Source organism: Sardina pilchardus, chromosome 22, assembly GCF_963854185.1.
Source record: "Sardina pilchardus chromosome 22, fSarPil1.1, whole genome shotgun sequence".
Taxonomy (NCBI): domain Eukaryota; kingdom Metazoa; phylum Chordata; class Actinopteri; order Clupeiformes; family Clupeidae; genus Sardina; species Sardina pilchardus.
The window spans coordinates 13570323-13597645 of record NC_085015.1 but is presented as its reverse complement, the minus strand read 5'-3'; the positions used below and the strand labels follow the sequence as shown (position 1 = coordinate 13597645).

At 43.1% G+C, this 27323-nt stretch overlaps 2 protein-coding genes across 2 annotated transcripts in view; both read left to right on the top strand.

The window, feature by feature from the left end:
* The first annotated feature begins 8697 nt into the window (after window positions 1–8697).
* LOC134070709 (uncharacterized) lies at window positions 8698–9791 on the top strand. The gene is made up of 2 exons (XM_062527134.1): window positions 8698–8781; window positions 8920–9791. The coding sequence occupies exons 1-2, from the start codon at window positions 8729–8731 to the stop codon at window positions 9554–9556; spliced, it is 690 nt and encodes a 229-aa protein (XP_062383118.1). The 5' UTR covers window positions 8698–8728; the 3' UTR covers window positions 9557–9791.
* Window positions 9792–19776: 9985 nt separating this feature from the next.
* svild (supervillin d) overlaps window positions 19777–27323 on the top strand; it is a 90608-nt gene continuing 83061 nt past the window's right edge. The window contains exon 1 of the mRNA XM_062525613.1: window positions 19777–20192. The gene's annotated coding sequence lies outside the window, so the exon portion shown is untranslated. The remainder of the gene's footprint in view (window positions 20193–27323) is intronic.

Below are 27323 nucleotides of genomic sequence, written 5' to 3'. Positions count from 1 at the left end.
CTTAACGTTCCTAGCATCCTTAGGTCAAGGCGTTCTGCTAGATGAATAGACGTTTCAGTAGAGATCCCCAATGTTATGTATGGGTTATTAGCTATAAGAAGTAAAAAGGATAGAGAGTTTACACCACAGAATATTTTGATTTGTTTTGACACGTTTTAAATGAGAAAATTACCAGAAATCTTAGTCACTTTTAAACATGAAGCTAGCAGGCGAGAAGCTAATGGTCTAATCCGATTCAATGATCTATGCTAGGCTGAAGTCAAGTCAAGTCAAGTCAAGTTTATTTATATAGCGCATTTCATACACAGAGGTCATTCAATAGCAGATAAAAGCATAGATGAGCAAAGAGTAATAATAATAATAATAATAGTAATAATGATAAAATAAAAAATAGAAAGAAAGCAATAAAGAAGTATAGCCGCAAGCGGCGATGGCGGGCCCGAGCACCTGCGGTGCGGACCTGTGACATTTTGGAATCTAACAAAGCAACATGTGCAGGTTGGAGGGCATGTGCATGAGCAACACACATGGCCACTAAATTTGGTAAATTTTTGTGAATATATGTTTCAATCACAGACAACACGCTACGTGGCGCTATAGAGTCTCTAAGCCTCACCCTAGGCCTGAGCTCTGTCTCTGACAAGCGATAGCAATAACACACAAGCCCGCCAAATTTGGTTCATTTTCATGAATGTACACGTCAACCACAACAAACAACACACTAGGTGGCGCTGTAGAGTCCTTAAGCCACACCCTAAGCCAAAGCTCTATCTTTCAGTAGCGGCAGCAATAACACACAAAACCACCAAATTTGGTTAATTTTCGTGAATGTATGCGTCAACCACAACAGACAATGTGCTAGGTGGCGCTACAGCGTCCCTAAGCCACACCCTAGGCTAGAGCTCTGTCTCTGACTAGCGATAGCAATAACACACAAGCCCATCAAATTTGGTTCATTTTTGAGAATGTATGTGTCAACCACAACAGACAACACACCAGGTGGCGCTATAGAGTCCCTAAGCCACACCCTAGGCTAGAGCGCTGTCTCTGACTAGCGATAGCAGGGTCATTCTCTAATTCAGGGTACATTCCATGTCAGCAAAAAAGCAAAATAGCGCTGTCCTTTCTCAGTGGAACATTAAATGTCTCAATATAGTATATTAATTCAGTGTTACATATCTGTTATCTGCAGAGCTTAAACATTAACTGTTTTTGAGTTTTTTAAATAAAAAACAGGTTTTTACTTGAGAGTTGGTCAACTATGTTACGGACAAACAGGGTGTTACAAAAAACATTAAATTCAGTCTTGCACTTGAAATGAAATGCAATTTAGAAGGCTCTTGAGTCTATTTCTGCTACACATACAATAGTTATTTTAAATTATTTTTAGAACCAACCTTTTTTTAAAGATGAATATGCAATGCATGTATAACCGTCCTTATGGACGAGGATATTTTTCATTATAAATCTCCATTTAAGCTGTCTTTCATCATTCAAAAATATGTTATAGTAAAGTCCAACCTATTCAAATAAGTAGAATGCTTAAAAATGTAAGAAACATCAATATTGGCTGTTTTAACTTTAAAAATCAAAGTGTAACCTAGGTGACAATGAAAATCACACGGTTGACATTATAACTTAGTTGACTGGACATACAGTATTCTTAACCATGGACAACATTTTATTCATGAGACAGAATTTAATTACCAAAGTTCCTTTTGGTGAAAACCTCTTATTTTAAATGCTAAATTATTAAACAATATACATAATTCCACAGAGAATACATTGAAATGCACACTAACAAAACTTTAATTTCACAAAGACTTGTGACATAAAATCATCCTTTTTGTATTCAAAAATCTGAAATGAGTTAAGTAAAATAATATATCTATATAAAATGTGTGTATATTTAAAGGTCCAGTCGATATAAATTACATAGAAACAATTAATTATCACAATATTCCATAGATCACTGATGTAACTTAGTTGACAGATAGTTGAGCTTCGGTGTAACTTAGTTGAAAAATAGAGCTGACCGTAACTTAGTTGACCGTAACTTAGTTGACAATTTCCATATTTCTTCCCCATAACAGAAATGGTGGACCTAGCCTAGCTAACCACATGTCATTTTTTAGAGCAGGTTAATGGAAGAATTCAACACAAAATGGAATTATAATTAATAAAACTTTTTTAGTCATGATAATGTACATAACATAGTTGATGGTTAATAATACGGGCGTTGACAATATGCTTTTCTACATCAAATATTCAAAAAACTGAGAGGAGACACGCCATGGTGTGTTTGAAATGACCACCGCAGAGGAAAATGACATCACATGGTGCTGGTCACATGGTCTTGGGACAAACCATTTTTGAGTTACCGGGGGAGGTTTTGTTTGTAACATAGTTGACCAACATTTTGTGGACATGAATAAATTATATTATTTTAAGTATTTAAATACATAATTTACATTTTAAACTATTATTTTCCTTTAACATTAAGACTTTTGAAAAAGATTGCACAAATAATGTATTTATTTCAATGGTTTTAATGGATGTTTTTGGACCCTCAACGTTCTCACATTGAAATCGGACATGGACAAAACTGTACATTTAGGGCTATAATGACACATTTTAAGCAAAATGAAGAATATATCTCACATATTGTCTATGTGATGTTATTTCATGAAGCAAGTATACAAACAAAATGTTATTTGTTTGAAGAAATTTGATTGTATAAGTATATTTAACATCAGTGGACATGCAGTGTACCCTAAATTATAGAATCACCCAGCAATAACACACAAGCCCATCAAATTTGGTTCATTTTCGTGAATGTTTGTGTCAACCACAACAGATAACGTACTGCTAGGTGGCGCTGTAGAGTCCCGAAGCCACACCTTTGGCCAGAGCTCTGTCTCTGACTAGCAGAAGCAATTCCACGTGTAGCTGCCAAATTACATCCAATTTGTAGCCTTTTTTCTGCCTATAACACCAACTTCCTGTTTCTTAATAAGACGCCATAATTCAAACCTTCGCCATTTCAATATACTTCGAAAATTCAAAAATCTGGTCGCAATTCCCCTTGAACAACCCCTCAAGATCGTTTTAGTGTTGATATGACATGATTTCGATAAACCGTCTAGAAGAAGTGTTTCAAAATAGATGATGTGCAAAATTCATAATCATAATCATAACTCAAAATCCTCTAAAATTCACTATGTAGTTTAAATGTAAAAGTTGTTCAGATTAATACAACACACATGCCTACCAAATTTAGTTCATTTCCATGCATGTATGTGCCAACCACAACAGACAACGCGCTAGGTGGCGCTATAGAGTCCCTGAGCCACGCCCTAGGCCAGAACTCTGTCGCTGAGTAGCGTTACCAATTCCACACATAGCTGCCAAATTTCAAGAGTTTTAGAGCATGCCAAGTTGGTGAAAAAAGGCAAAACGTGGCCCAGAAGAAATTTAATCTGAGCAAAAACAATAGGGCCTTGCACCTACAGTGCAGTCACTTCAGTGGCAGCACCTCAGTGCTCGGGCCCTAATAATTAACATAAAAGACATAAGGTGGAATAACTAGAAGACAGGTCTGTTTTTAACAGATAGACTTTGCCAGAGTCTAATTTAGCAAACCAGTGATAGTGATCCTTCTCAAACACCCAGAGCTGTTGCCACTCTTTGGAGATTCGTTGACGTAGGCCCATCTGTGTGCGCACACAATATTTCCTTTCTTACTGGGGAGACCTTAATGTCCAGGGCCGATAGCTCAGCCGTCCCTGACGCTGACTACCACCCAACAAAAACTATCCCCAAACGGGGGCCCTACTCACCTGAATCTCCCTTTGCCCAACCTGGGGCAGAACGTAGTACTTAAAAGGAACAAACCAGTACTACTCACCATGAGTGCAATTCTCTGGCATGTTGAGGGATCACACACATCAGGTTTTAATTTCCAAAACAAAATAAAAACTTATAAGGAAAGCATAAAAGACTCAAGGTGAAATAATTAAGACATTTAGCAGAAAGCATCTGAGAACAATTTTGTCTTAAGTCTAGATTTAAAACTGGCTGCAGTTGGGGCCTTTTTAATGTCATCCGGAAGTTGGTTCCAAAGCTGAGCTGCATAGCTAAAAGCTGCTTCACCATGTTTAGTTCTAACAGCGGGTTTTACAGGTTTTTCTCCTGAGACCTGAGAGCTAAGTAGATTTCTGTGTCATCTGCATAGCTATGATATGAAATCAAATTATTTTGGATGATTTGTCCAAGTGGGAGCATATAGAGGTTTAATAATAGTGGCCCCAAGATCGACCCCTGGGGAACACCACAGGTCAAGGACGTTGGTGTTGAGGTACAGTTGCCGATGGCAACAAAGAAGCTCCTCTGTTGTATGATTTGAGCCAGTTGGTAACTATGCCTGTAAATCCAACCCAGTGTTCTAGTCTGTGTAGTAAAATATTGTGGTCAACAGTGTCAAATGCTGCACTAAGGTCCAGTAGCACTAGGACTGATGTTTTACCAGAATCTGTGTTGAGACGTATGTCATTGAAAACCTTAATGAGAGCTGTTTCAGTGCTGTGATTTGCCCGAAAACCAGACTGAAAGTAATCAAAATACCCATTTGACGTTAAGAAGGTTGTTAGTTGATTAAAGACTACTTTTTCAATTATTTTGTAGAAACACGAAATGAGCTCGTGATCAACGCTCTGCTAACTCCCTTGGACAGCCATAGATTTCAGATTTTTTTGCAATCCCGTAACTTCATGTAACATGAGCCCTTTGTCTCCCTTATAGCTTCTGTGTATTCTGTATAGGGTATCGAAGGCAAAATTAATTCACTTCTTCCCCGTATATTATGTTGGTTTCCCGTAAAGAAGTATTTTAGCATGTCGGTTGTAGGGAAGCTAACGTTCGAGGGGAGATTCCCCGTAATGTTTGGATAAGAAGCTGAGTGAGCCTGCACGAAAACCATGACGGAAAGTCATTCGCAAGATCAGTGAAAATGCGTCTTGCCTACGGTAGCCTACTGTTTGATAGGGTAATAAAGCATTACCTAGAGGCAAGTACCTAAACATAATAATAATATTAAAAACGAATGTTAACAATTTCAGAGGTTTTCAATCTATCAGACGAGTTACAGCAATGTGCAGGATGACGTCACGAAATGAGTACGAGTCTGCGCAGTACGACGGAAAGTAAACGGAATTTTGTTTCAGCCCCCTTCCATTGGGAACAACGGAGTCTGTCTGTCTGTTTGTTTTAGGTCTATGACAGGGGTACTCAATAGGCGGACTCCGGTCCGGATCCGGACCCAAACGTAGTGACATCCGGACCGAGAGATTTTATTCATTTATTTTTTTTCATAGTGATCCAAGCAAGATTTCATTGGGATTTCTACCTGTGTATCCGATCGCTCATCTACTACTATAGCTTGCGCCCAATCCTAATGTCCTATCAGTGGTTGAATAGCCTACATCACAACATTTGACAACTCATTGTAGCCGCGAGCGCCTGGTCTGCGTGTGGCCTATCGGTCCGTTCCATTGGGCTCACCCACAGGACATCAGAAAGCTAGCCTAAGCCTACAACAACGATTTACGAGCGGTATTTGTTTCTTTAGCAAGCCAAGCAAATATCATGGTATGCTCCAAAATTGACAAAAAGCTAAAGTTGGATTTCGAAAATCGTGAGTTCAGACAGAGTGCGTCAGGACGGCCAAATATGCATTGCTGCCTGCGGGGAGCACAAACGAAACCAATGTGTTTAATCTCTAACTAGCACTCCGAGAGCGCAGACCTTCGCCAAGAGCCTCCTGATTCCAAATGGTGATCCTGATCACTCTCAAAATGTAATTGTTTCTTCCTTAAGAAACAAGTTATCTTGCTAACAAACAAACAGACAGACAGAGAGACAAACCCCGATGAAAACATAACCTCCTGGCGAGAACATAACCCCCCTTGGCGGAGGTAATGAAACAGTTGCACTTGTCAAAAGTGGAAACTTGAAACGTCATTATGAAACAAAGCATGTTCACTTCGAGCAGAATTATCCACAAACCTTTTGTTTACTGCCTTTTTATTTAGCCTACTTTTTTTCTAATTTTGGAAATGTACTGTTCCGGACCCTGGAAAGATTACAAATTTGGTGAGTGGACCTTTTGAGTTTGTAATTGAGTACCCCTGGTCTATGATCAGAGAGGGTTAAAGGTATACTATGCAGGATTGGCGATTTCATCGCCGGTTTCGCTTTTCACTTCGCTTTTTTTCACTTCACATTTTCGCTCGTTTTATGCTTGCATATTTCTCTGCAGAGCTTCCGCTACAGCTTTAGCATGTATATTTGACAAAACTCCTCAATCGGTCAGTCTGCCGTGCCTTTTCATGAGACTTTACATGACACTTCCTGGAGTAGAACATGGGTGCGTGCCCGGTGTCTCCTGAAGTTGCAAGTGTGGTTTTACCGCTACAGACCACTAGAGCGGCCAAAAAAAACACCGTTCGACCGGTAATGACTCATTTAATCATATATAACAGTATGGAACGAATTGATTAACTGAAAACGGAGCGAGAGGGCCCAACGTTCGACCATTTCCGCGTTCTATTATTGCAAGGGGGTTTTGAGGAAATCTAACCTGACTTTCGCCAGATCCTGTAGTTCGCTGTCTGCTTCACACAAGGATCTGGGACTTCTCGATAGGAGATGTATTTATGAAGGCGGGTCCTTGTAAAACATCCTCGCATGTGATTTAATAAACCACTTGCCTGTTATCTTGAATGACGTGCTAGGCTTCTTCAAGCTCTTGCCAAACCCGGTCGGAAGAAGAGTAAAAACATCCTTGCCACCAATAAATGTCTTCAAAACTATTCTCTTTTAATCTTTTAAAGAATGAATACTCGATAGATTCAACAAAACGGTTGAAATAGCAGAATCAATGTCAGCACAAGACTCCTCGCTGCGTGCCGCCATTGTTATTTGAATCAAACACTCGCTTCGGCGCTCCTGATTGGTTGATCATTTTTTGATCACTGGAACGAGTTTGGATTGCCCTCGCGTCCAGACCCTTGTGTGGAGCTCAGCGAAACGCCTCTGGTGGAGCATGGCGGAACTACAAGGGTCTGGCGAGAGTCAGGCTAGAGGAAATCCCCCTTTATGCAGACCAAAGTACGCCCTCGCTGCATTAATGTCAATGGGAGACTTGTGGAATGTTATCAATAAATTGGTCATTATGGCTTTCTGGATTTGTTGACGGTATTTTGGAATATTTTGTCATAATCTGTTTTTCCGATCATTTCAATAAAGTTTTTCCGATCATTTCAAGCCTAATAGTGTAATTTTTAGTGAATGGGTTTGTTAAGAAAATAACTTAAAGCGCAGCGTGCAGGTTGGATTCCCCTATACAGCATAGTGTATACTAATGACCAAACAACTAGAATATCCGAACCGGAGAAATATATAACAACGATATTTGTAGATAACGTTGTGATCAAATAACTTCCGCATAATAGCCCTGACCGAACGTGACGACTCCGGTGGAGTTCGAATTCAAATAGCTATGGATGTGTACGATGAAACCGACATCAATGAGCAGATCTATGATGGCCCACAGGCCTATAATAGGCTACGTGCACGTAACTAAGGAGTTCTACTTCCGCGTCTTGAGTGTACGCTCAACAATTTCCGGTTACTATAGCAGCAAGCCACAACTGACAGCTGATTTTGTTTGCGGAAACCGCGGAAACATGTCATCTTTCAGTGGTTGTTTACAAGGCCTCCCAAGAATTGATGTGAACGACGTCCATCGGATAGTAGACCACTGTTCACCTGCGCCCGGTTGTAAGCGCGAAAAGGGATTTAGATTATACATCTCAAGTTACATCCACAACTTTGAAGGTGAGTAGCGTGATAACTCAGCTCTTAGCCTACCAGCCAGATCAGCTGTTAGCGGTTAGATCAGCTGTTAACGTTGACATATTGACTAGCTAGCAGACATGTATTTTAACACATCAAATCGTGTCAATATTACGACGTACTTAATTAAATACCTTGTGATATGATTAGCAACTGGTTGTGTGTATTTTAACTTGGGTTTTGTATTTCCTCTCAGTGTCCAAGAAAGATCCAGTGACAGGAGTAGTGTGTGTGAGGGCGTTATGTCATCCGTCAATGGACAGATCTAAACCACCTCACAGCTTAAGTGTAGGATGAGTGTAGTGTTAAGATAGCGTTAAGATGGCCCATGTTCCTGGGTTAATCATGTTATTTTGGTTCTTTGCTCTAGGTTTCAGAGTGTACCTGTAGATCAAATAGACTGCTCCACTGACCACATTAAAATAAAATAATTATTAATCCCTTTACTTGTTTACATGAGAAAAGTTACATTTTTACTAGCTTTTTTAACTAACAGTATACACAACTAAATAATAGCTTGCTTGAGTTGTCCATAAATATGACAAAACAGTAGTGCTACTCTTAATAAATAAATAAATAACATCTTGTCACAGGTGGGGCTGAAGGACTCAATCCCTGTTGAGCTGGCCCATCACAGCTGTAGGCTACATGTGTAGCTGGATCAGTGCTCTGTAACCATTGTGTGGCACTACTTTTCCAGTCTGCACATTATTCTCAGCTAGAGATTTCAGTTGTTCCAGTGCTGAGCTGTACGGAGAGTGAACAACAGTGGCACAAGCCAAGAACCCTGGCAAGTCTTGGTCCTGTTGAGAAGATGGCTGTGAAGTCTGCCAAACCAAAGCAGAGGACCATGGCTGAGGGAGTAAGGTGAGAATTTGGCTAGTAGTTAGTAATCTATTCATGAATGTGTTAGGTCTGCTTTTCTCAATCAAATCAAGGAAACTGTAGTTTTGTTAGTTATGAAGTGATGTATCTTACTGGTGTTTCTCAATTTGTTTCAAATAGGTCCACACTGTACAAAGCCATCAGTGGGGAGTTGCTGGACCTGTCCATTTTCAGAGTGTCAGAGATCTACAAAGAGTTCAACCCTGTTTCTGCACCAACCATTTGTACAATGGGTATCACCTGTGAGGTGCCACTAGTGGACTCTGCACTCGGTTTGGTACAAGCAGGCAGTCCCTTGTCATACCAACAACCCAAGGCAAGAAGTCGCCCTGTTGCTCACCATGACGCTCCACCATGTCCAGATTTGCCATTGGCTGGCTGCAGACTGGAGACATCATGCAGTATGTTTGTTTTCACTGAGCATCAACAGCTGCACTTCAAGTCACTTGAGGTTACCTGGGAGATGGCTAAAAAAATAGAGGATGCAACTAGGGGTCAAAGTACATCAGCAGACTGGCATAGACTGAGGAAACCCAGACTCACTTCCTCACATTTTGGCGAAATATGCCATGCTAAACCATGCACCTTAGATAAGATGGCAGACCGGATGCTCAGAGGGGTCCGTCAGACAGCAGCAATGAAGAACCTGCGTGAAGCTGGCCCCCCATGTTATTCAAAAATGATTAAAAACACTGTTATTCGTTTGTGCTACGTTTGTGCCGGTTTGTGCCGTAAAAAGTATCGTTTGTGCCGTTAAGGGTTTTTAAGTAATTCAACTTTACATTTTCTGGCCAGTGACGTCACTCAGCCCCCCATACATGTCCAAATTTCCCCAAAATGGTCTCAATCGTTTGTGCTACGTTTGTGCTGGTTTGTGCCGTTAAAAGTAACATTTGTGTTGCTATGTTTTTTAAGCTATTCCACTTAATTTGTTACACGCGTGACGTCACCCAGCCCCCCATCAATGTCCAAATCTTCCAAAAATGGTCTCAATCGTTTGTGCTTCATGTGTGCTGATTTGTGCCGTTAAAAGAAACATTTGTGCTACTAGTTTTCCACGTTATTATGGTTTATTTATTACTCGCGTGACGTCACCAGCCCCCCATCAATGTCCAAAACTCCCAAAAATGGTCTCAATCGTTTGTGCTACGTTTGTGCTGATTTGTGCCGTAAAAAAATAACATTTGTTCAGCTATGCTTTTTAAGTAATCACGCTTTGTTACAGGCGTGACGTCATTCAGTCCCATTCAGCGTCCAAATCTCCTCAAAATAGTTGCGCTCGTTTGTGCTACGTGCGTGCTGATCTATTTCATTAAATGTTTGTGTTGCCTACTATGTAGAGGTTAGCCAGGGGGCTTGTCCAGCAGTTTTAGCTTATGCTAGACATCACCCAGCCCCATCAATGTCCTTATCGATTTACGGTGCTACCCTCTTTACTTGGCTGTTTCTGCTGCCCAGAATTTTATACCTGGTGCGTAACGTCAGAATTGCTATCGCTACTGTGGATTACTGCTACCTGAACTCTGTGAGCTAACTGTGGCTACTTGTGGACTCTATCGCTACTGTGGATTACCTGAACTCTGTGGGCTAGCTGTGGCAACTGGGACTCCCCGAACTAACAGGCCTGTGTGTGTGTGTGTGTGTGTGTGTGTGTGTGTGTGTGTGTGTGTGTGTGTGTGTGTGTGTGTGTGTGTGTGTGTGTGTGTGTGTGTGTGTGTGTGTGTGTGTGTGTGTGTGTGTGTGTGTGTGTGTGTGTGTGTGTGTGTGTGTGGGCATAGTTAGCCCCAGGCCGGGGTTAATGGCCAGTCCCTTCCCCTAGCATAACTCCGCCATAGAGAGGGCTGTTTTAAGTCGGTTGTGTGTGGATGAATGCAGGGTGGGTGCATTCGGGAGGTTGGGTTGTGTGTGTCAACTTTAAATAAATTGTAAACGTGACTCCCTGTCTGTGTGTGATTTGACTCCTCCGACCACGAAACAAATATTACAATATTCTCTAAAATAAGCAAAAGTTTTTGTTTGGCCTATGCATCAAAATGACAGAGCGTTGCGCACTGCCCGCACACAAGCAGCATTTAGGCAGCTACTTGAAGTCGTCTCCAAGGCCACCAGTTAATTCTGGTTACAGCAATTCTGACGTTACGCACCAGCAACTGGTGTATAAAATTCTGGGCAGCAGAAACAGCCAAGTAAAGAGGGTAGCACCGTAAATCGATAAGGACATTGATGGGGCTGGGTGATGTCTAGCATAAGCTAAAACTGCTGGACAAGCCCCCTGGCTAACCTCTACATAGTAGGCAACACAAACATTTAATGAAATAGATCAGCACGCACGTAGCACAAACGAGCGCAACTATTTTGAGGAGATTTGGACGCTGAATGGGACTGAATGACGTCACGCCTGTAACAAAGCGTGATTACTTAAAAAGCATAGCTGAACAAATGTTATTTTTTTTACGGCACAAATCAGCACAAACGTAGCACAAACGATTGAGACCATTTTTGGGAGTTTTGGACATTGATGGGGGGCTGGTGACGTCACGCGAGTAATAAATAAACCATAATAACGTGGAAAACATAGTAGCACAAATGTTTCTTTTAACGGCACAAATCAGCACACATGTAGCACAAACGATTGAGACCATTTTTGGAAGATTTGGACATTGATGGGGGGCTGGGTGACGTCACGCGTGTAACAAATTAAGTGGAATAGCTTAAAAAACATAGCAACACAAATGTTACTTTTAACGGCACAAACCAGCACAAACGTAGCACAAACGATTGAGACCATTTTGGGGAAATTTGGACATGTATGGGGGGCTGAGTGACGTCACTGGCCAGAAAATGTAAAGTTGAATTACTTAAAAACCCTTAACGGCACAAACGATAATTTTTACGGCACAAACCGGCACAAACGTAGCACAAACGAATAACAGTGTTTTTAATCATTTTTGAATAACATGGGGGGCCAGCTTCACGCAGGTCAATGAAGAGGGGTCTCGAAATGGAAGCTGATGCCATTGAAGAGTACTGCAAGCTCAAGAGGGTGAACTACTACCCTTGTGGCTTCATTATACACCCCGACACTCCATGGCTAGGTACATCCCCAGACGGGGTTGTCTTTGACCCAACAGAAAGTACTGAATTCGGCCTTGTGGAAATAAAATGTCCAAATGTTAAGAGCTACGTGGATTATCCACATCTGAAAATGAAAGATGGCAACCTGGAGTTGAAGCAGGGTCATGGCTACTATACTGGCAGGTGCAGGGTAAGCTGCTCCTAACAGGGATGGAGTGGTGCGATTTCGTGGTGTTTGCGGAGGAAGACACCCTGATTCAAAGAATATACCGGGACAGTGGTGTGATGCAAAAAATAAGAGGGAGAGCAGACTTTTTTTTTTTTACACATACCTACATAAATATCTACTGTAATAAAATGAATTATCAGTACACAGTAACTTCTAAGAACTGTCTTCTTCTTCATATATGCTCATTATAGTGTGAGGCATTCAAGTGGGTTGTTTTAAGTTAATTTAAATTTGTCAAATTACTAAGCAGAAAATATGCACTAAACAGAGTTGTAACACTTTTAGGATTGACCACTTGTCTTAAAGTGTACACAGCAAAGGTGAACCCACACCAATGTTTTGCTAGATGTTAAACTATATAATAACTAATAACAACACAAAGGGAGACTAAGTTACTATAGATTTCAAATAGATTATTTATTAATTTAAAAAGTCAGTAAATGTCAGCCAAAACTAAATAGTGGTGCGAATCAGTATATTGTTTGTAAAAAAAAAAGGAAAACGAGGAAGAGGAGCAGCCAGCCATGAAGCAAACAGTCAAATTTCTACCTGGCTCCTATGTTCTCTCCAGTCTTTGACCAGAGGTCCATTTTGGTAGTTGCACAAGATACAAGCTACAGTGAAAATTTGACTAATGCTCCCTGAAATAGACAAAGGGATTACAGTGTCAAAAAGTTTGTACTCCTTAATCCGCCTGATTAGCCTTTCAACATGAACTCGCAGCCGCGCAATTGACTGGGTCTCCAGGACGTTCTGTGCTGCCATTTGTTCCTTGTTGGAGCGGAAGGCAGGCCTGTGAAGTTTTCCTGGCACAAGGTTGTCCACCCTAAAGCCTTTGTCCACCATCACAGCCATGTCAGGTGACAGGAGAGGAATGATGCCCGACAATCTGAAGATCTCACGGTCACTGATAGAGCCCCCGTAGAGTGCAGAAACAAATGTCAGAGGACCATGTGGTGCCATGCCAATCATGGCCTTGAAGGTACAGTGTGATTTGTAGTGCGAGTACCCTCACTCTGTAGCACGAGAGAGGATGGTGTTTGGCACCGCAGCTCTGTGCAGTCAACAATGACCTGAGTGTCTGCATATTCCTTGAACTCGGGAGGTAGGTTGGCTGTGATTTCTTCAGGTATCATCCAGATACACACAGCTCCCATTACACAGTAAAGAAAGTTGGCCCAGGTTGTGATGATCCTGCTGGCTGTTGTCCGATGGATGTTAAATCGATGGCCAAGCTCTCTATGTGTGCATCCGGTTGATAGATAATTTAGAAAGAGAAACAACTCATCTATGGGCAGCAACTTAGTTGATCTGTTTGATGTTGTCTTCTCTGCCACGGAGGCCGACGCTTCTCTTGCCACACTTGTCACACGGATCATCCTTGATGTTGCTGGTTCGATGAGCCTCCAAAATGCCATCAGTTGGTCATAAGAATGGAACCTTTTAAACAATAAATGAATAAATCAATGTGAGTGTATGGCCCATATTAATGCAGTACTTCCATAATGACACAATAGCAACAGGATTGTACAAAACAAGTTTTCTTATTGGATGAAATTTGCTTTTATTAGACCATAAAGTTAGCACTTGCTTATACTAGTGTAGCCTATATAAATATGCTATAAGTGTGTACAAGGAAAAAAAAACATCTTAGATAGATAATAATTACAAAAGGTAGGCCTAGGCCAGGGGTCGGCAACCCAAAATGTTCAAAGAGCCATTTTGGACCAAAAAAACAAAAAACAAATCTGTCTGGAGCCGCAAAAAATGAAAAGCCTTATGTAAGCCTTATATGAAGGTAACACAGGCTGTAAGTGTATATTATCTATATTAGCCTACTATCAAAATGACTAAGTAGGCTACAACGAGGCTACATAATGAGCTTTCATGATTAAATGTTTTTCCCTACAGCGCATCTCGGAGAGGATGACACACCACGTGACTACTCCGCTGGTGCTTTAAGTTAACTTCGTGTAATCACCGTCCGTGAACCGTTGTTTTCCACGTTTTAATATCTCTAGGTTGCAACAAAATTTCTCCAGAAGTAGGCTACTGCAATCGCACTTTTTCTCTCAGTCCCAACTGGGTAGTCGGCTGCAAATGTAGCATGCCTTCCCTGAAAATGTCTTTCTAAATGTCTCTCTTTTTGTTGTTCGCCAACTTCTCATTACAAAGCAAGCAAACATGCAGGCAATCCTTCCGCAATGGCAATGAAAGCAAATGATTCGGTCCATTCTGCCTTAAATTCTCTGATCTCATCGGCTATTTTTCTCTTTTTCCCTTTGGAATCCATGCCATGGCCATGCTGACACCCGCCGGTTTGTTTACAACCACAGCCACCTGCATGGCACGGCGCCGCCCTGAAACGTGTGTCGCAGGCTATCAAATCTTCGTTGACAGAAATTTTGAACTTTAATATTTATTATGCACATTTTACAACATTGGAAAACGTTAAGAATGTTTGTCCTGATAGGCCTACAGAAACCATATTAAAACAAACAAACAAAAATCCCCCCATTCATTTTCATACATTTTTGAAGACGCTCAGGGAGCCACCAGGGTTGCGCTAAAGAGCCGCATGCGGCTCCAGAGCCGCAGGTTGCCGACCCCTGGCCTAGGCCCTACACAAGATTCTAAGGTGGGATACACCAGAATGTCAAGAGGGTGAGACAGGAAGTAAGTGGGAGATAGAGATGGGGTGGGATCGGGAAATGACCGCTGCCCGGATTCGAACCTGGGTCCCCGTGGGAACTCAGACCTGCACGTGATATGAGTGCTGTAGCCTGTTGCGCCACAGCGCCCCCATTGCTGTTTATAACACCACAATTAAATTTTTCAGACTGCTACTGAATGTCAATTGTAGCTTTTGCATCCAAGGTATGGAGGGTATTTCTGTGTTTTATGTGTGTGCGATTTATCATGTAATTGCACATCTTAAATAATAAATGTTAAAAAATGTTTTAACATGGTTGTTTGTAAATGTGACGTGGGAGAAGGTCCGGAGGGAATGAATGAAAGGGGTCGAATGTCGATGGGGCTTCGGATATTCTCTTGATTGCTTCATGTTATTAATAATGAATTAATGCATTTGTCCTGCTCTCCCGACACTGGAATATCTGACATTTTCCCCAACAGCTGATTTTACCTTACTTTATGATACTTTATCTATGTGTGTATGGAATCAAGTAGTCTAATAGAAATATAGAATGAAAGGTTTTTCTCTCTTTACAGGTGCATCTAAAACAATTTGAATACTGTGGAAAAGTTTTTCTGTTATTTATTTCAAGTGAATCTTATCTTCTTGATTAATTACACATAGAGTAAAATATTTCAAGCCATTTTGTGCTGTAATGTTCGTGATTATGACTAACAACTCATGAAAATCAAAAGTCAGCATCTCAAAATATTATAAAATACAGGTTATATTACGATTACATTTGCTGTCCACTAGGTGGCAGTGGAGTATAACAATTGTCAGAGCCGTATATGACAATTGTACTCAGTTTTGGTGTTAGTACTTGTTCCACTGATTTCAAAATGTGTCATTGAAAAAAAGATGAAGACAAACCGTATTGCAGATGCTTGTCATTAAAGGTGCACTATGCGATCCTGAATGATGTTATTTCTGTCGACGCTCCACGTAAACACAACCTGACTTTTTCACAATGTATTCCGGGAGCAGGCAGCAAGTAGCATGGCAAGCCAAACTACACAGAAATGTATAGTCTGGGGTCGGACCATTCACAGAGTTGAAGCCTGTGGGTGGGATGAACAGTTGTCTTTCAAACTGCCTCTGCACGTAATAGGCCAGCATTTGTGACCAATCGTAGCCGGTCTGCAAACGACAAATACATCCTTCTTTAAAACGAATGACTTGAGTGCTTCTTTCTGCTCAAACTTCAAAGAAAAGCCCAAGTCTAACTCTTCCAAAGCCGATTCAAACGAGCGCGCTTCGTTAGCCTCATCCATCTTTTGTTTTTCTCTATGGTTGCGTGATACGGTCTCAAACCCAACTCGTCGAACGAGGACGCATGGTCCAGCCCCCTGGCGTCTTATCGGAAGCCGAAGGTGAGCTAAGGCGGGCTCAAGGACTCCGTACACAGATAGAGTGTTCTGATTGGCTAGGCTGAACTCGAGCCTAGCGCAGGCTTGGCCTCAACGGTGCGACCCTAGACCATCCCGCTAGGCAAAAATATTTTTGCCCGCTAGGGTGCGTCTAGATTTCTAGGCTAGGCAGCAAGCTGAACAAAGGCCATGATTTGAGACAACAATGTAATTGCTCTAAAAAACATGCAAGATATCATAGTGCACCTTTAATAACACATGTAATAGATCTGCCAGGATCTCTCAGATCAGCTACAGCTGTGGTTCATTTATCAGATAGTCACCACAGTTATGTGACAAGGGCCAGGGACTGGCAAGGGCACAGACAGAGCCTGATTATGGCACAGTCTATTTATGGCAAAACGTTACCCAAAATTACCAAAAGCATTTGACCAGAATGCAGTCACAGGCGCTATGTGTTTATATAATCATTCCCTGATACTTTTGTAAAGGAGCAGATACCAAACAAGTCTAGTAATACACCCTGAACAACTGAGGCTTATTCATTGATATCCACCCAAGCATTGATACGCCCCCTCTGTGTATGAAATGCGCAATGTAAATAAACTTCACTTGACTTGACTGATATGTCTTTCAATGTTGTTATATTAAATTCCATGCCAAATCAGGAAATCTGCCCACATGACCCATCTTATTTGTTTGATCATACTTTAATGTAAATTTGACATTATTTTTAAATCCACATTATTACTTTAATCAATGAGAGGCCACAGACTGAAACCACAGGTCACATACTCCTCCCGGTTGCAGCATGCGGTCGTAGGCCTACATGTCCTGTGTGCAGCCTTGGGAGCGTGTGGATCAGGGCACAGAACTGCTGTTGACGGTGGAAAAAAAAAACCCAGGTGCCGCTGTGCTGACATCGCTGCAAAAGCCGGCCTTGTTCAACAGCAGAAGAGGATGAGTGCTTGTGTCTTATGGGTGTGTGACTTGTGTTGGCTGGTGCTCTGCAGCTGCAAGTTCGCCTGGGCACTCAGGCATGTTTGAGGTACTTGAGATATCTTTGTGTGTGAGTGAAAGTGTGTGTGCATTAGTGTGAATGTGTACCGAATGTCTGACAAGTTTGTATGTGAGGTGTGTGTGTGTGTGTGTGTGTGTGGTGTGTGTGTGTGTGTGTGGGGGGGGGTGGGGAGGGGGTCTATTCAGTGGGTATCTAGGTTTGTGTGTGTGAGAGAGAGTGGGCAAATCTTCAGATTATTTTTGGCGCTCAGGAGGATTTAGCACCCAGTTGTGAATAAACCAAGGTGTGCTAATTATGTGCTAAGCAGTCAATTGTGGTCAATGGCATTTCCATTCTTCATATGCCTATAATCTTGCCACAGCTATTGGTACTAGACCATGACTGCTGTTTAAAATAGCCAGCTTTTGAGATTTTGAAGTGCAAGTTATTCCACAACGGCCTGATATGTATATCAGAGCCAGGGCAACACAATGTACTCTCTAATTATAGGATCATTCTGAAAAAAAAAAAAAAACATAATGCAAACTAGGATTTGTTTTTGAAGAAATAGCCTTTGTCGGCAAGGATATGTAGACAACATACGTTCCCTCCCCTTCACTGCATTCACTTCAAAGTGCCACGGCTTAGTGCATGTCCTAATTTGCAGAACAAAATGAGAGACAAAGTTGGCCACACTCAGCCTACACCCAACTGATTATTGCATAAGAGCACCAGCATCTACTCTTATCTTTGGCCTCAACTTATCAGGAGACGTTGCCAAATTGTTGGCAACCAAGTGCTCCTATTAATTATTTATTTGTCTTTGATTGCCATATACAGGTCTTATTTTACAGCTTTTAAAAATAAACTATGCTATCAATTAATGACTCACACCTTAAATCATGTTCCTACTCAAAAACAAATTTATTTGATAGTATGAAGTCATTTTGTATCAATTTGGCCATTTGGTACAGGCCTAGTTCTAGCCTACTACATTTGGGTGGGCTGATAGAAATTTTGGGTGAGCATGGCAAAGCGGTCAAATTGGATCAAAATGAACATAAACACAAAACAAACACTTGAGTTGCAGCAGCCAACAGCAAGGGATAGGCAGTATTTCTGATACATGTATTTGAAATAAGTATTTCAAATGCAAAATGGTAAGTTATCATTTGTAATTTATTTGGTTGAGGAAAATGGCTTCGTTTTTTTGTATCAGAATACTTTATACACTGTAGGTGTGTATTTTTGTAGTTTGAAAATACTGCCAAATATTTTTGGTAAAACCAATAACCTACATTTAGTGATGTGATGACATCATCGTACCAGCCTCAAGTTTCTTGAGAACGTTACTCATCCAATCGAAAGATATGGAACCATTTTGTGGTTGCTCCGCAACATTGCAGGAAACAAGAACCAAGCCCGCTCTGCCGGTCAGCTCCACTCCACGACATTCAGTGGAACCTGTACGACCGCTGGAGCCAGGCTGTTCTCTGACTACCTGACCGGCTAAAGTGGGCTTGGTTCTTGTCTCCGGCAATGCTCTGCAGAACATAACGGTTCCATATAGTTTGATTGGATGAGTAAAAGTTCTCAAGTAACTGATCATTGACGTTCCCAAGAAACTTGAGGTTATGAGAGAGAGTGTAGTGTGTGTGAGCAACCTACAAGTTACTCATATTGCACTGGATCATCTTCCTGAATCTCAATCATCATCTCAATGTCATGATCACAACAAGTCTGGGCAAATTAGGCCTACTCCAAATTAGTCAGCACCAGTCAGAGGCTACATTCATTGTTTTGCACTTTTATGATGTCATCACATCACCAAACATACAGTAGGCTATTGGTTTTACCAAAAATAGTTGGCAGTATTCTTAAACTACAACAAATACACAGCTTTAAAGGCCTTTGATACACATACAATGCCATTTTATATTTGAAATAGGCCTACTTATTTTAAATACATGTAGCCTATCAGAAATAGGCTACTGGCTGTCCCTGTTGGTTGCAGCAATTCGAGTTAGGCCTAGGTAGGCCTATTGATTTTCTTGTGTGTGTTTGCATTTTGTGGCCTCCCCTATTATTTTTGTTTATTTTCAAAGTTTTTGCCCTGTTCATATTACTTCCTGTAGTGTCATAAGATGAGCAGTAGATGGCAACACAACAATAACCAACAATTTCACCGCTCGCCCTTTGCATAGGCTACGACTGAATTGCTTTGTTGAGTAGGTTTTTAGTAGGCTACATCAATTCAGTTAAAAGAAGACAGGGTTATTATGCCATTGTTCCATACTCTTTCGAGATTGTAACAACCATCATTTTATTTGTATAATGTAGTTTCAACATATGTTTTTTTTTCCAGCCAGGGATTTTGTCATCCGCTGAGACGTTACTACTGTCACCCAAGATACACTGTTGACATACCGTTCACGGATCAGCACGTAGCCTGAGTAGTCTACTGTCTCGAGCTCCCAGCGTGCACTGACTGACGAGAGGGATTGCCCACCGCCGCCAGACCGCTCGCCGGGCCGGGAAGGAGTGGGGCGGGGTTTCAACTTTGCAACGCGATTGGAAAATAAACTTCGCTGGAGGGGCAGGGATAGGATAGGAAAGACCAGTGCCACAGATGTGTGAGGTGTCCCACACTCTCTGTGGTGTGTTTAGGGAGTGATTTGAACGCTACTATTTTAGAAAGCCACCTCCGCCCTAAAGGATTGCCAAGCGTGCGTTTTTTAATCCAGCCAAAGCTTCGTCTTCCTTCCCCGAAGCTAAGTGGCGTTGTCCTTACTGCTTGTCTCAAAACAAAGACTTTCGCCGTTTGCACGTGTGGGCTTTTTTCTCCAGTTTGTCCTAAATTGAAATTTGAAGTCATCCAGCGGGTGTGAATCGATCCCGCTGAGGCTAATGAAAACATCCTTTCTGACAGTTGGACAGCTGGTAATCGCTTCTTCCCAGTGCATGAAGGAGGGAATGTAGTCTACTTTTCTTTCACCACCTGGCATACTGCTCCAATTTAAACCGGTAAGAACTAATGCGACTCTTGGATGATCAGTTAACGTTACAGATTTAGCTGCTGCATGTAGCTTGTTTACAACACGATCAGTAAATGTGTGAAGTGACCATACGGTGTTAATGGCAGTTTAGAGGTCCTATCAGCTGTCATGTGTACAATGACCTAAACCATTAGCCTCAACAATAGCCCGAGCAGCTGAATTATCTTCCTGTAAATTAAGTGAAGAGTTAACGTTGATCACGATTTACAAGGGGACACAGTCTGCATAGCATAGCATATACTTCAATTAGCTTATGTTGTTAAGGCTATCAAAATAAGTCACCTCCCTCTTCCAAATGCTGCTTTGTGCGCTGTTACTTTGTCGTGTATGTGAGTAGGCTATGCTACGTAGTTTGCAATGGTTGGGATCTAGCTTGAGAGAGTTAACCTATGTTTTGAGGTCTTCTATGCCCGAGGAACCAACCTCTCAGTTGTGGTGATGCAACTCCTCATGAGTGTTTTACAATTTTGCTGAAGAGGTTGAGAAACGGTGTGCACTGAATGACAGCCCTGCCTGTTCGCAATCCCTTACTAGGTTTGGAGTGATGCACTCGACATTCTTGCCCCCAAGCGATAGCCTACTCTCCTGACGGGTCTGGGCTGTGGTCTGCTTTTAATTACACATATCAATCAAAATGTGGAGCTGCTCGCAAACCTTCGTGTAAGCTGCACCACAACTCTGAAATGTGAAATGCTTTCATTAAACATTCAGTCTTTGACATGGTGCTTTAAAGATCACAAATTCGTTGTAATAGAAGCTCGTTGGGGACGCTTATCAGGCGAACTCGCATAACCTCGCTTAAATGAAAATCTCCTTGGATGGGGCGTAGGACTTCTAGCTCGTCTCCTGGGGTGACTGTAATCGCTTGTGTCTTTGGGGTTGGGCGAGATCCCCCGTCCTCGGTAGTGGAGACAGTCTCCTTGAAAAGGACTAGGCTCAGCCTGACAGAACGGCAGACCTTGACCTATAAATGTGGCCGCTTATTGGGCGGTGCTCTTGGAAAGTACCTGGGAAATCCTAACACCGCTTGCGAATTTTTCTGTAGTACTGTAGAATGTCTTCTGAGGTAGTCATAGTCCCCATATAGACCATTACATGCCACAACTATAGCAGACACATTTATCCTAGTGCCTCAAAACATGAAAACACACTGGCTTTGTTTCAGAATGCAAATGAAAGCAAATTGCATTAGGTTTACTTGTAATTGTGTTTGTTCCACTCATTACTGTGTTTAGTTATGCATCTGTGCCATGGGCTGGACAACTTATTTGCATTCACTGCCACATTTTACAGGTCTACAGTGCATTTCTATGTCTGTAAGGGTTGACTGATTTTGGGAAAGATTATGCTGTGTGTGTGTGTGTGTGTGTGTGTGTGTGTGCGTGTGTACCCCCGTGTGTCAGAGTGAGTCATGCACTAGTGTGTCGCCATACCCTACATGGTGTCTATCAGGGACAGCAACCCCTATCATACGTCATTGTCTAGAAGGAGCGTTGATCTGACTTCAAAACATTTCATACTCCCTCTGACAGGGCCCTGGGTGTTAAGTGTGGCAGGCAGGCAGGCAGGCAGGCATTCAGTAGAGCTCCGAGTCGGGGCCCATATCAACAGCTCCAGGGGCAGGGAGGGCAGACAGGGCGAGGAATGTCGATGGAGCCTCTGATAAGCCGTCCGAGAGATGACATGTGGTACGCCCTGTCAGGATAGAACGAGAGAGAGAGAGACTGAGAGAGAGAAAGAGAAAGACAGACATTCTGTGGAGCAGGGAGAGATTGACTTGATAGATAGTGAGACGCTTGGAACGAGAGACAACTTAGTAGAAGAGAGAGAGAGGGGAGACATCCTGTACAATGTGAATAAGGTGGAGAAAGGGAGAAAAACATGTTTTATAGAAAGAGGCTCGAGAGGGTGGAGAGAAATTGTGAAAGAGAGAGATGCCCTGTTGACATGAGGGAAGACGGGTGCACTGTAAAGGAGGGAGAGAGAGAGAGGGAGAGAGAGAAAAAAAGTTCATGCTTTAAAGACCTGTGGTGTGTGTCAACAGTACTAACTCATCCGCTCTCCCTCAGCTCCAGCTGACTGTGCTGAGCAGATGGGCTCGAACATGCCCCGACACAGAGAGACAGACCTGCTCATGCGTTCAGTTTGTTCAGTATACAGTTGCCCCCAAAAGCACTCTGTGTGGGTGTGTGTGTTTTACACAGATAGACAGAGGAGCTTTTTGTTGGAGATGCTTGTGACCAGACCAGTGTGAAATGGTGATTCTTGTATAGTATGTGTGACCCATGATTTGTGTGTGTGTGTGTGCGTGTGTGTGTGTGTGTGTGTGTGTGTGTGTGTGTGTGTGTGTGTCTGTGTGTGTGTCTGTGTGTGTGTCTGTGTGTGTGTCTGTGTGTGTGTCTCTCTGTGTGTGTGTGTGTGTGTGTGTGTGTGTGTGTGTGTGTGTGTGTGTGTGTGTGTGTGTGTGTGTGTGTGTTTCTTTCAAGCGGATCAGTGAGTTAAGTCTTCCCTACGGGTGTGTAGCACAAGGGATGTTTGTCGTTGTGTGTAGAAAGAAACTTGTGAGTAGGCGTCATCAGGAAAACTTCAATGAAATCACGCCAGCTGAGTGATCGATATCAAACAGCTGTCTTCAATGCCTGCATCGCATTTCTCATTGTATGTTTTTTGCAGCCTAAGGTCATCTTGCCTCGACCCCATTCGCTAAAGCGGCTGGCTCGCCAAAAAGCCTGGTTTACCCATCGGAAAAGGCGTAAATATTTACACCGCTCGGTCACAAATGTGTTTTCCAGAAAGCTCCTAAAGATTTTCATCTCTCTCCAGATGTTAGCACAAAACCCCTCTCCATCAATACACAGCCGCCGCTAACAACCTGGCTAAGTATGGTGAGGGATTACCCTTCTGGCTAGCCTGCGCGCCGGTGTTTATTATTGACATATTGTGAATGTAAACACAGCAGAGTGTCTCAGGCACAGAAGGCTGTGTCTGGCTAATGTATTAAGAGACGCAGGGTTGCGATTTAGGAGACCGGGTCAGTTTCCCCTTGGCACTTATTCTTTCCTCTGAGAAGGGAAGGGAAGGGAAGGGAAGAAGAGAGGAAGAGAAGAAGAGAGGAAGAGTGCGTCAGGAGGTGGTAGTTACCAACCATAAGTGGAAATACAGAGTTGGACGCCACCCGTACTTTATTTTCACTCTCTCTTTCTCTCCCCTCTCCCTTTCTGTTTCTCTCTCTCTCTCTCTTTCTCTCTCTCGCTGTCACTCTTTGCCACTTGCTCTTTCTCTGTCTCAGCATCTCTCTCCACATTTCCATCTGACCAGATATCTCTCAGCTTCTTCTTATATTTCCTCACGTTGGCTCTCTATCCTCCTCTACTCTTTCTATACTCTCTTCCTCTCTTTCTTTCTTTCTTTCTTTCTTTCTTTTTGGTGTACCCTCTTCCCTTCTCTCGTCCTTCGTGCCTCAGCTCCCTTCCTAATGGTCCCTTGGCCAGGAAGTCGGGCCTGCTGTAAATATTTACCCTGCTGTAAGTAGGGGGACGCAGCAGCGGGCGAGAGAGATGGCCACTCCCGTCCCGTTCTGTCCCCATCCCGAGAGGGGGGGGGGGGGGGGGGAGAACCGGGGGGGGGCTGCAACCTGCAGATGTTGCCCGAGCGAACAGGCTCGGTATGCGGGCGGCCCTGGGACCCGAGACAGCAACGGTCTACAGTGGGGTGGATGACCCATCGGGTTTTCCCTCCTTAATATGGTCTGGTTGCCCAACCGCACGGCGAGAAGCACGGCCTTCTCTTGCAGAGGTTGTGTTTGCAGCAAGCGAGCGTTGCCAAATGCGCGCGTTACATCAGCCGGGCCTATTGGCCCACACAAAAAGATCCGCTTGCGAGCAAAGCCAGCCGCTCACACACACACCCCAGACGTTGAATAGCTCTGCACTTGAGAGTGTGAGAGTGCGGGAAGTGAGACTATTGTGAATAGGGCTTCTATTTTGGGATCTGTGAATTGGACTGAAATGGGATACGCCGCTGTGAATGGTACTGTAATAAGGTACATGTGTAGATTTAGGAGAAGGGTCTTCTTACCTGTGCTATTGTGTGTGGATGTGTGTGTGTTTGTGAGAAGGTGTTGGAGATATGAACACACACTTCTTTCACAGTCTGCTTGCGTCAATGAGGACGTGTAGCAACAGCTAACTTGTGTGTGTTTGTTAGTGTCAACTTCGTCACTGTTTCCTGGTGCCTTCATCTACATGCAAATTCCAGCCATATTAGTGCTATAGTTAGTTAGACATTGCATTGTATTGTTGTGTATTGCTGAATACACATACAAACAAACGCACACACAGTCACACACGTACACACACACACACACACTCTGAAACACCCACACATTTGCCTATCTCGTTGGCCAAAATGCAACCACCTTCCCTGTAATTCTCACTATCTCTCACTTGCACACACTCACGTGCGCACAGACACAAACACACACACACGTAGAGGCAGAATGATCTGATACTAACACAGATTCACTATATATAGCTTCACGCCACTTGGCCTACCAATGCACATCATTATCCACGTGCCCTTCAGCCTCCAGGCCAGGGTCACGTCAGCTAAGGACAGGGGATGACATGCAAGAAAGAAAAACTGAAAGAAAAGCCAGTAGAATAATAAACGAGTGCAACTGAAGGTAGGTGTGTGTGTGTGTGTGTGGGGGGGGGGGATCCTCCCATTGGAGGACTGTAAGGAATGGCTCATTGTTAGCCTGTAAGGTTTTAACTATTCTCTGGAGTCCATTTCAGGGTGAGCTGAAGCAGCCCTATTAATGCTGTGCATTCCTTAGACCAAAGGCACACACACACACACACCCCAACATGCGACACACACATGTGCACAAACACATGCGCATATGCATACACACACAAACGCACAAATGCACAAGTGAAAGACTCAAAAATACACATGCACACACATGCAGTCCACAACAGACATTCATACACAGGCAGTCAGTCACTTGTGCAGCCACAAACATGCACACACCCACGGTGCACACCTCCTTGAGGCACACTGAACATTAAAACTGTTATAACTAATAAAACACATACATATGCATACACTCAAACATAAAAGCTCTCGCTCAATGCCCCCCCCCCCCCCCCCCCCCCCCCCCCCCCCCCACACACACACACATTCCTCTCTCCCAGATGGAGTGGGCTCTTCGGACACCCCATGACCACAGGGTGCTGCTTAAAACTCTTCCACTCCATTGCCTCTCTCTTTTCTTCATTCTCTCTTTCCTCCCCCCTCTCTCTCTCTCTCTCTCCCTCCCTCCCTCTCTCTATCTCTCTCTCTGCCTTTCATCCCTCTCTCTTTAATGATCTAACAGTCAAACAAGGTTTTGAAAGTGCATTGTGACTAAGAAAGATGCGATGAATTAAATGACTTGTATGAATTTTCTCCCATTCTCTCTCTCTCTCTCTCTCTCTCTCTCTCTCTCTCTCTCTCTCTCTCCCTCTCTCTTTCTTTCTCTGTCGTTCTCTCTCTGCTTTCTACCCCTCTCCTCTGTCGGGGTCTGTTGGCTGTTGCAGTGGTCAGCTGGGATCCCCGTCAGAAAGCCAATGAGCTGGAATGCCTGCATTATCCTTAGCCAGGGGCAGCTGCAATGCACACAGACACACACACACACACACACACAGATATCTTCACGCACACACACACACACACACACACACAGATATCTTCACGCACACACACACACACACAGACACAGACATCTTCACGCACACACACACACACACACACACACACACACACAGACATACACAGACATCTTCACATACACACACACACACACACACACATACACAGACATCTACACACACACACACACACACACACACACATACACACACAGACATCTTCACGCACACACACACACAGACATACACAGACATCTTCATGCACACACACACACACACACACAGACATACACAGACATCTTCACGCACACACACACACACACACACACACACACAGAGACATCTTCACGCACACACGCACATGTGTGCCTGCACACACACAACAAAAATGTGTGTGTTCACAAAATTAAGCTAGACATTTCGTAACACTATAGGGAGAGAGCCAACACAACTCCAGAGCATACTCTTGCATACACACACGCACACACACACACACACACACACACACACACACACACACACACACACACACACACACACACACACACACACTACACACACACACATACACTTAGAGTTATTTTTTCTTGCACACACAATCACACACAGAGGCCTGGAGATATCTATTCTGGCCCTGTATATGGGGGATTCCTGTTGAACCTTTGGCTGAGTTCTTTCTCCTTCTGTGTGTGTGTGTGTGTGTGTGTGTGTGTGTGTGTGCGTGTGTTACAACTCGGAGTGAGAGATGGAATGATGGACTTTGACTGTAGGGCGAGTTTCCACAAGCCTCACTCCTCTGTCAGTGAAAGCGAAAGTTGAAGTGTGTGTTTGTGTGTGTTTGTGTGTGTGTGTGTGTGTGTGTGTATGTTTGTGTGTGCGCGCTCATTTCTGTGGTACAATTTTGGAGAGATGGATGCGTGTATTTGTGTGCCTATGTATTCATGGTTTGAATAACTTACTGTATGAAACTCTGTGTGTGTGATCATCTTTGTTGTGTTCGGACGGGACCTGTTGACCAATAGCTGTGTGTTTGCGATAGCCTCAGTCTTGGTATGAGAGGATGAAGGCTATCCCTGTTTGCCTCTGTGTGTGTTTATGTCGTTTTTCTATTTGTTGCATGTTTTGGACACATTCTAGGAACGTTACAATGAGATTTGTAGACCTACGTGTCTGTGTGTATGCCTGTGTTTAGACATGGCCTATTGACCAATAGCTGTTTGTTAGTGACAGCCGTGGCTGACTTCATAAGGGGAAGAATGTTATCTTTCTATCTCTCTTTCTCTACATATCTGTCTGTCTGTCTGTCTCTCTCGTGTGTGTGTGTGTGTGTGTGTATGTGCGTGCGTGTGTGCGTGTGTGTGGGGAACTTGGCCGATCAGACCAGCTGATAAGTACAGGCCAAGCCA

Coding starts and splice junctions, on each gene's coding strand:
- LOC134070709 (XM_062527134.1), top strand. CDS start 8,729: ATGGCTGTGAAGTCTGCCAAACCAAAGCAGAGGACCATGGCTGAGGGA. Junction 8,782..8,919: donor ACCATGGCTGAGGGAGTAAG/GTGAGAATTTGG, acceptor TGTTTCAAATAG/GTCCACACTGTACAAAGCCA.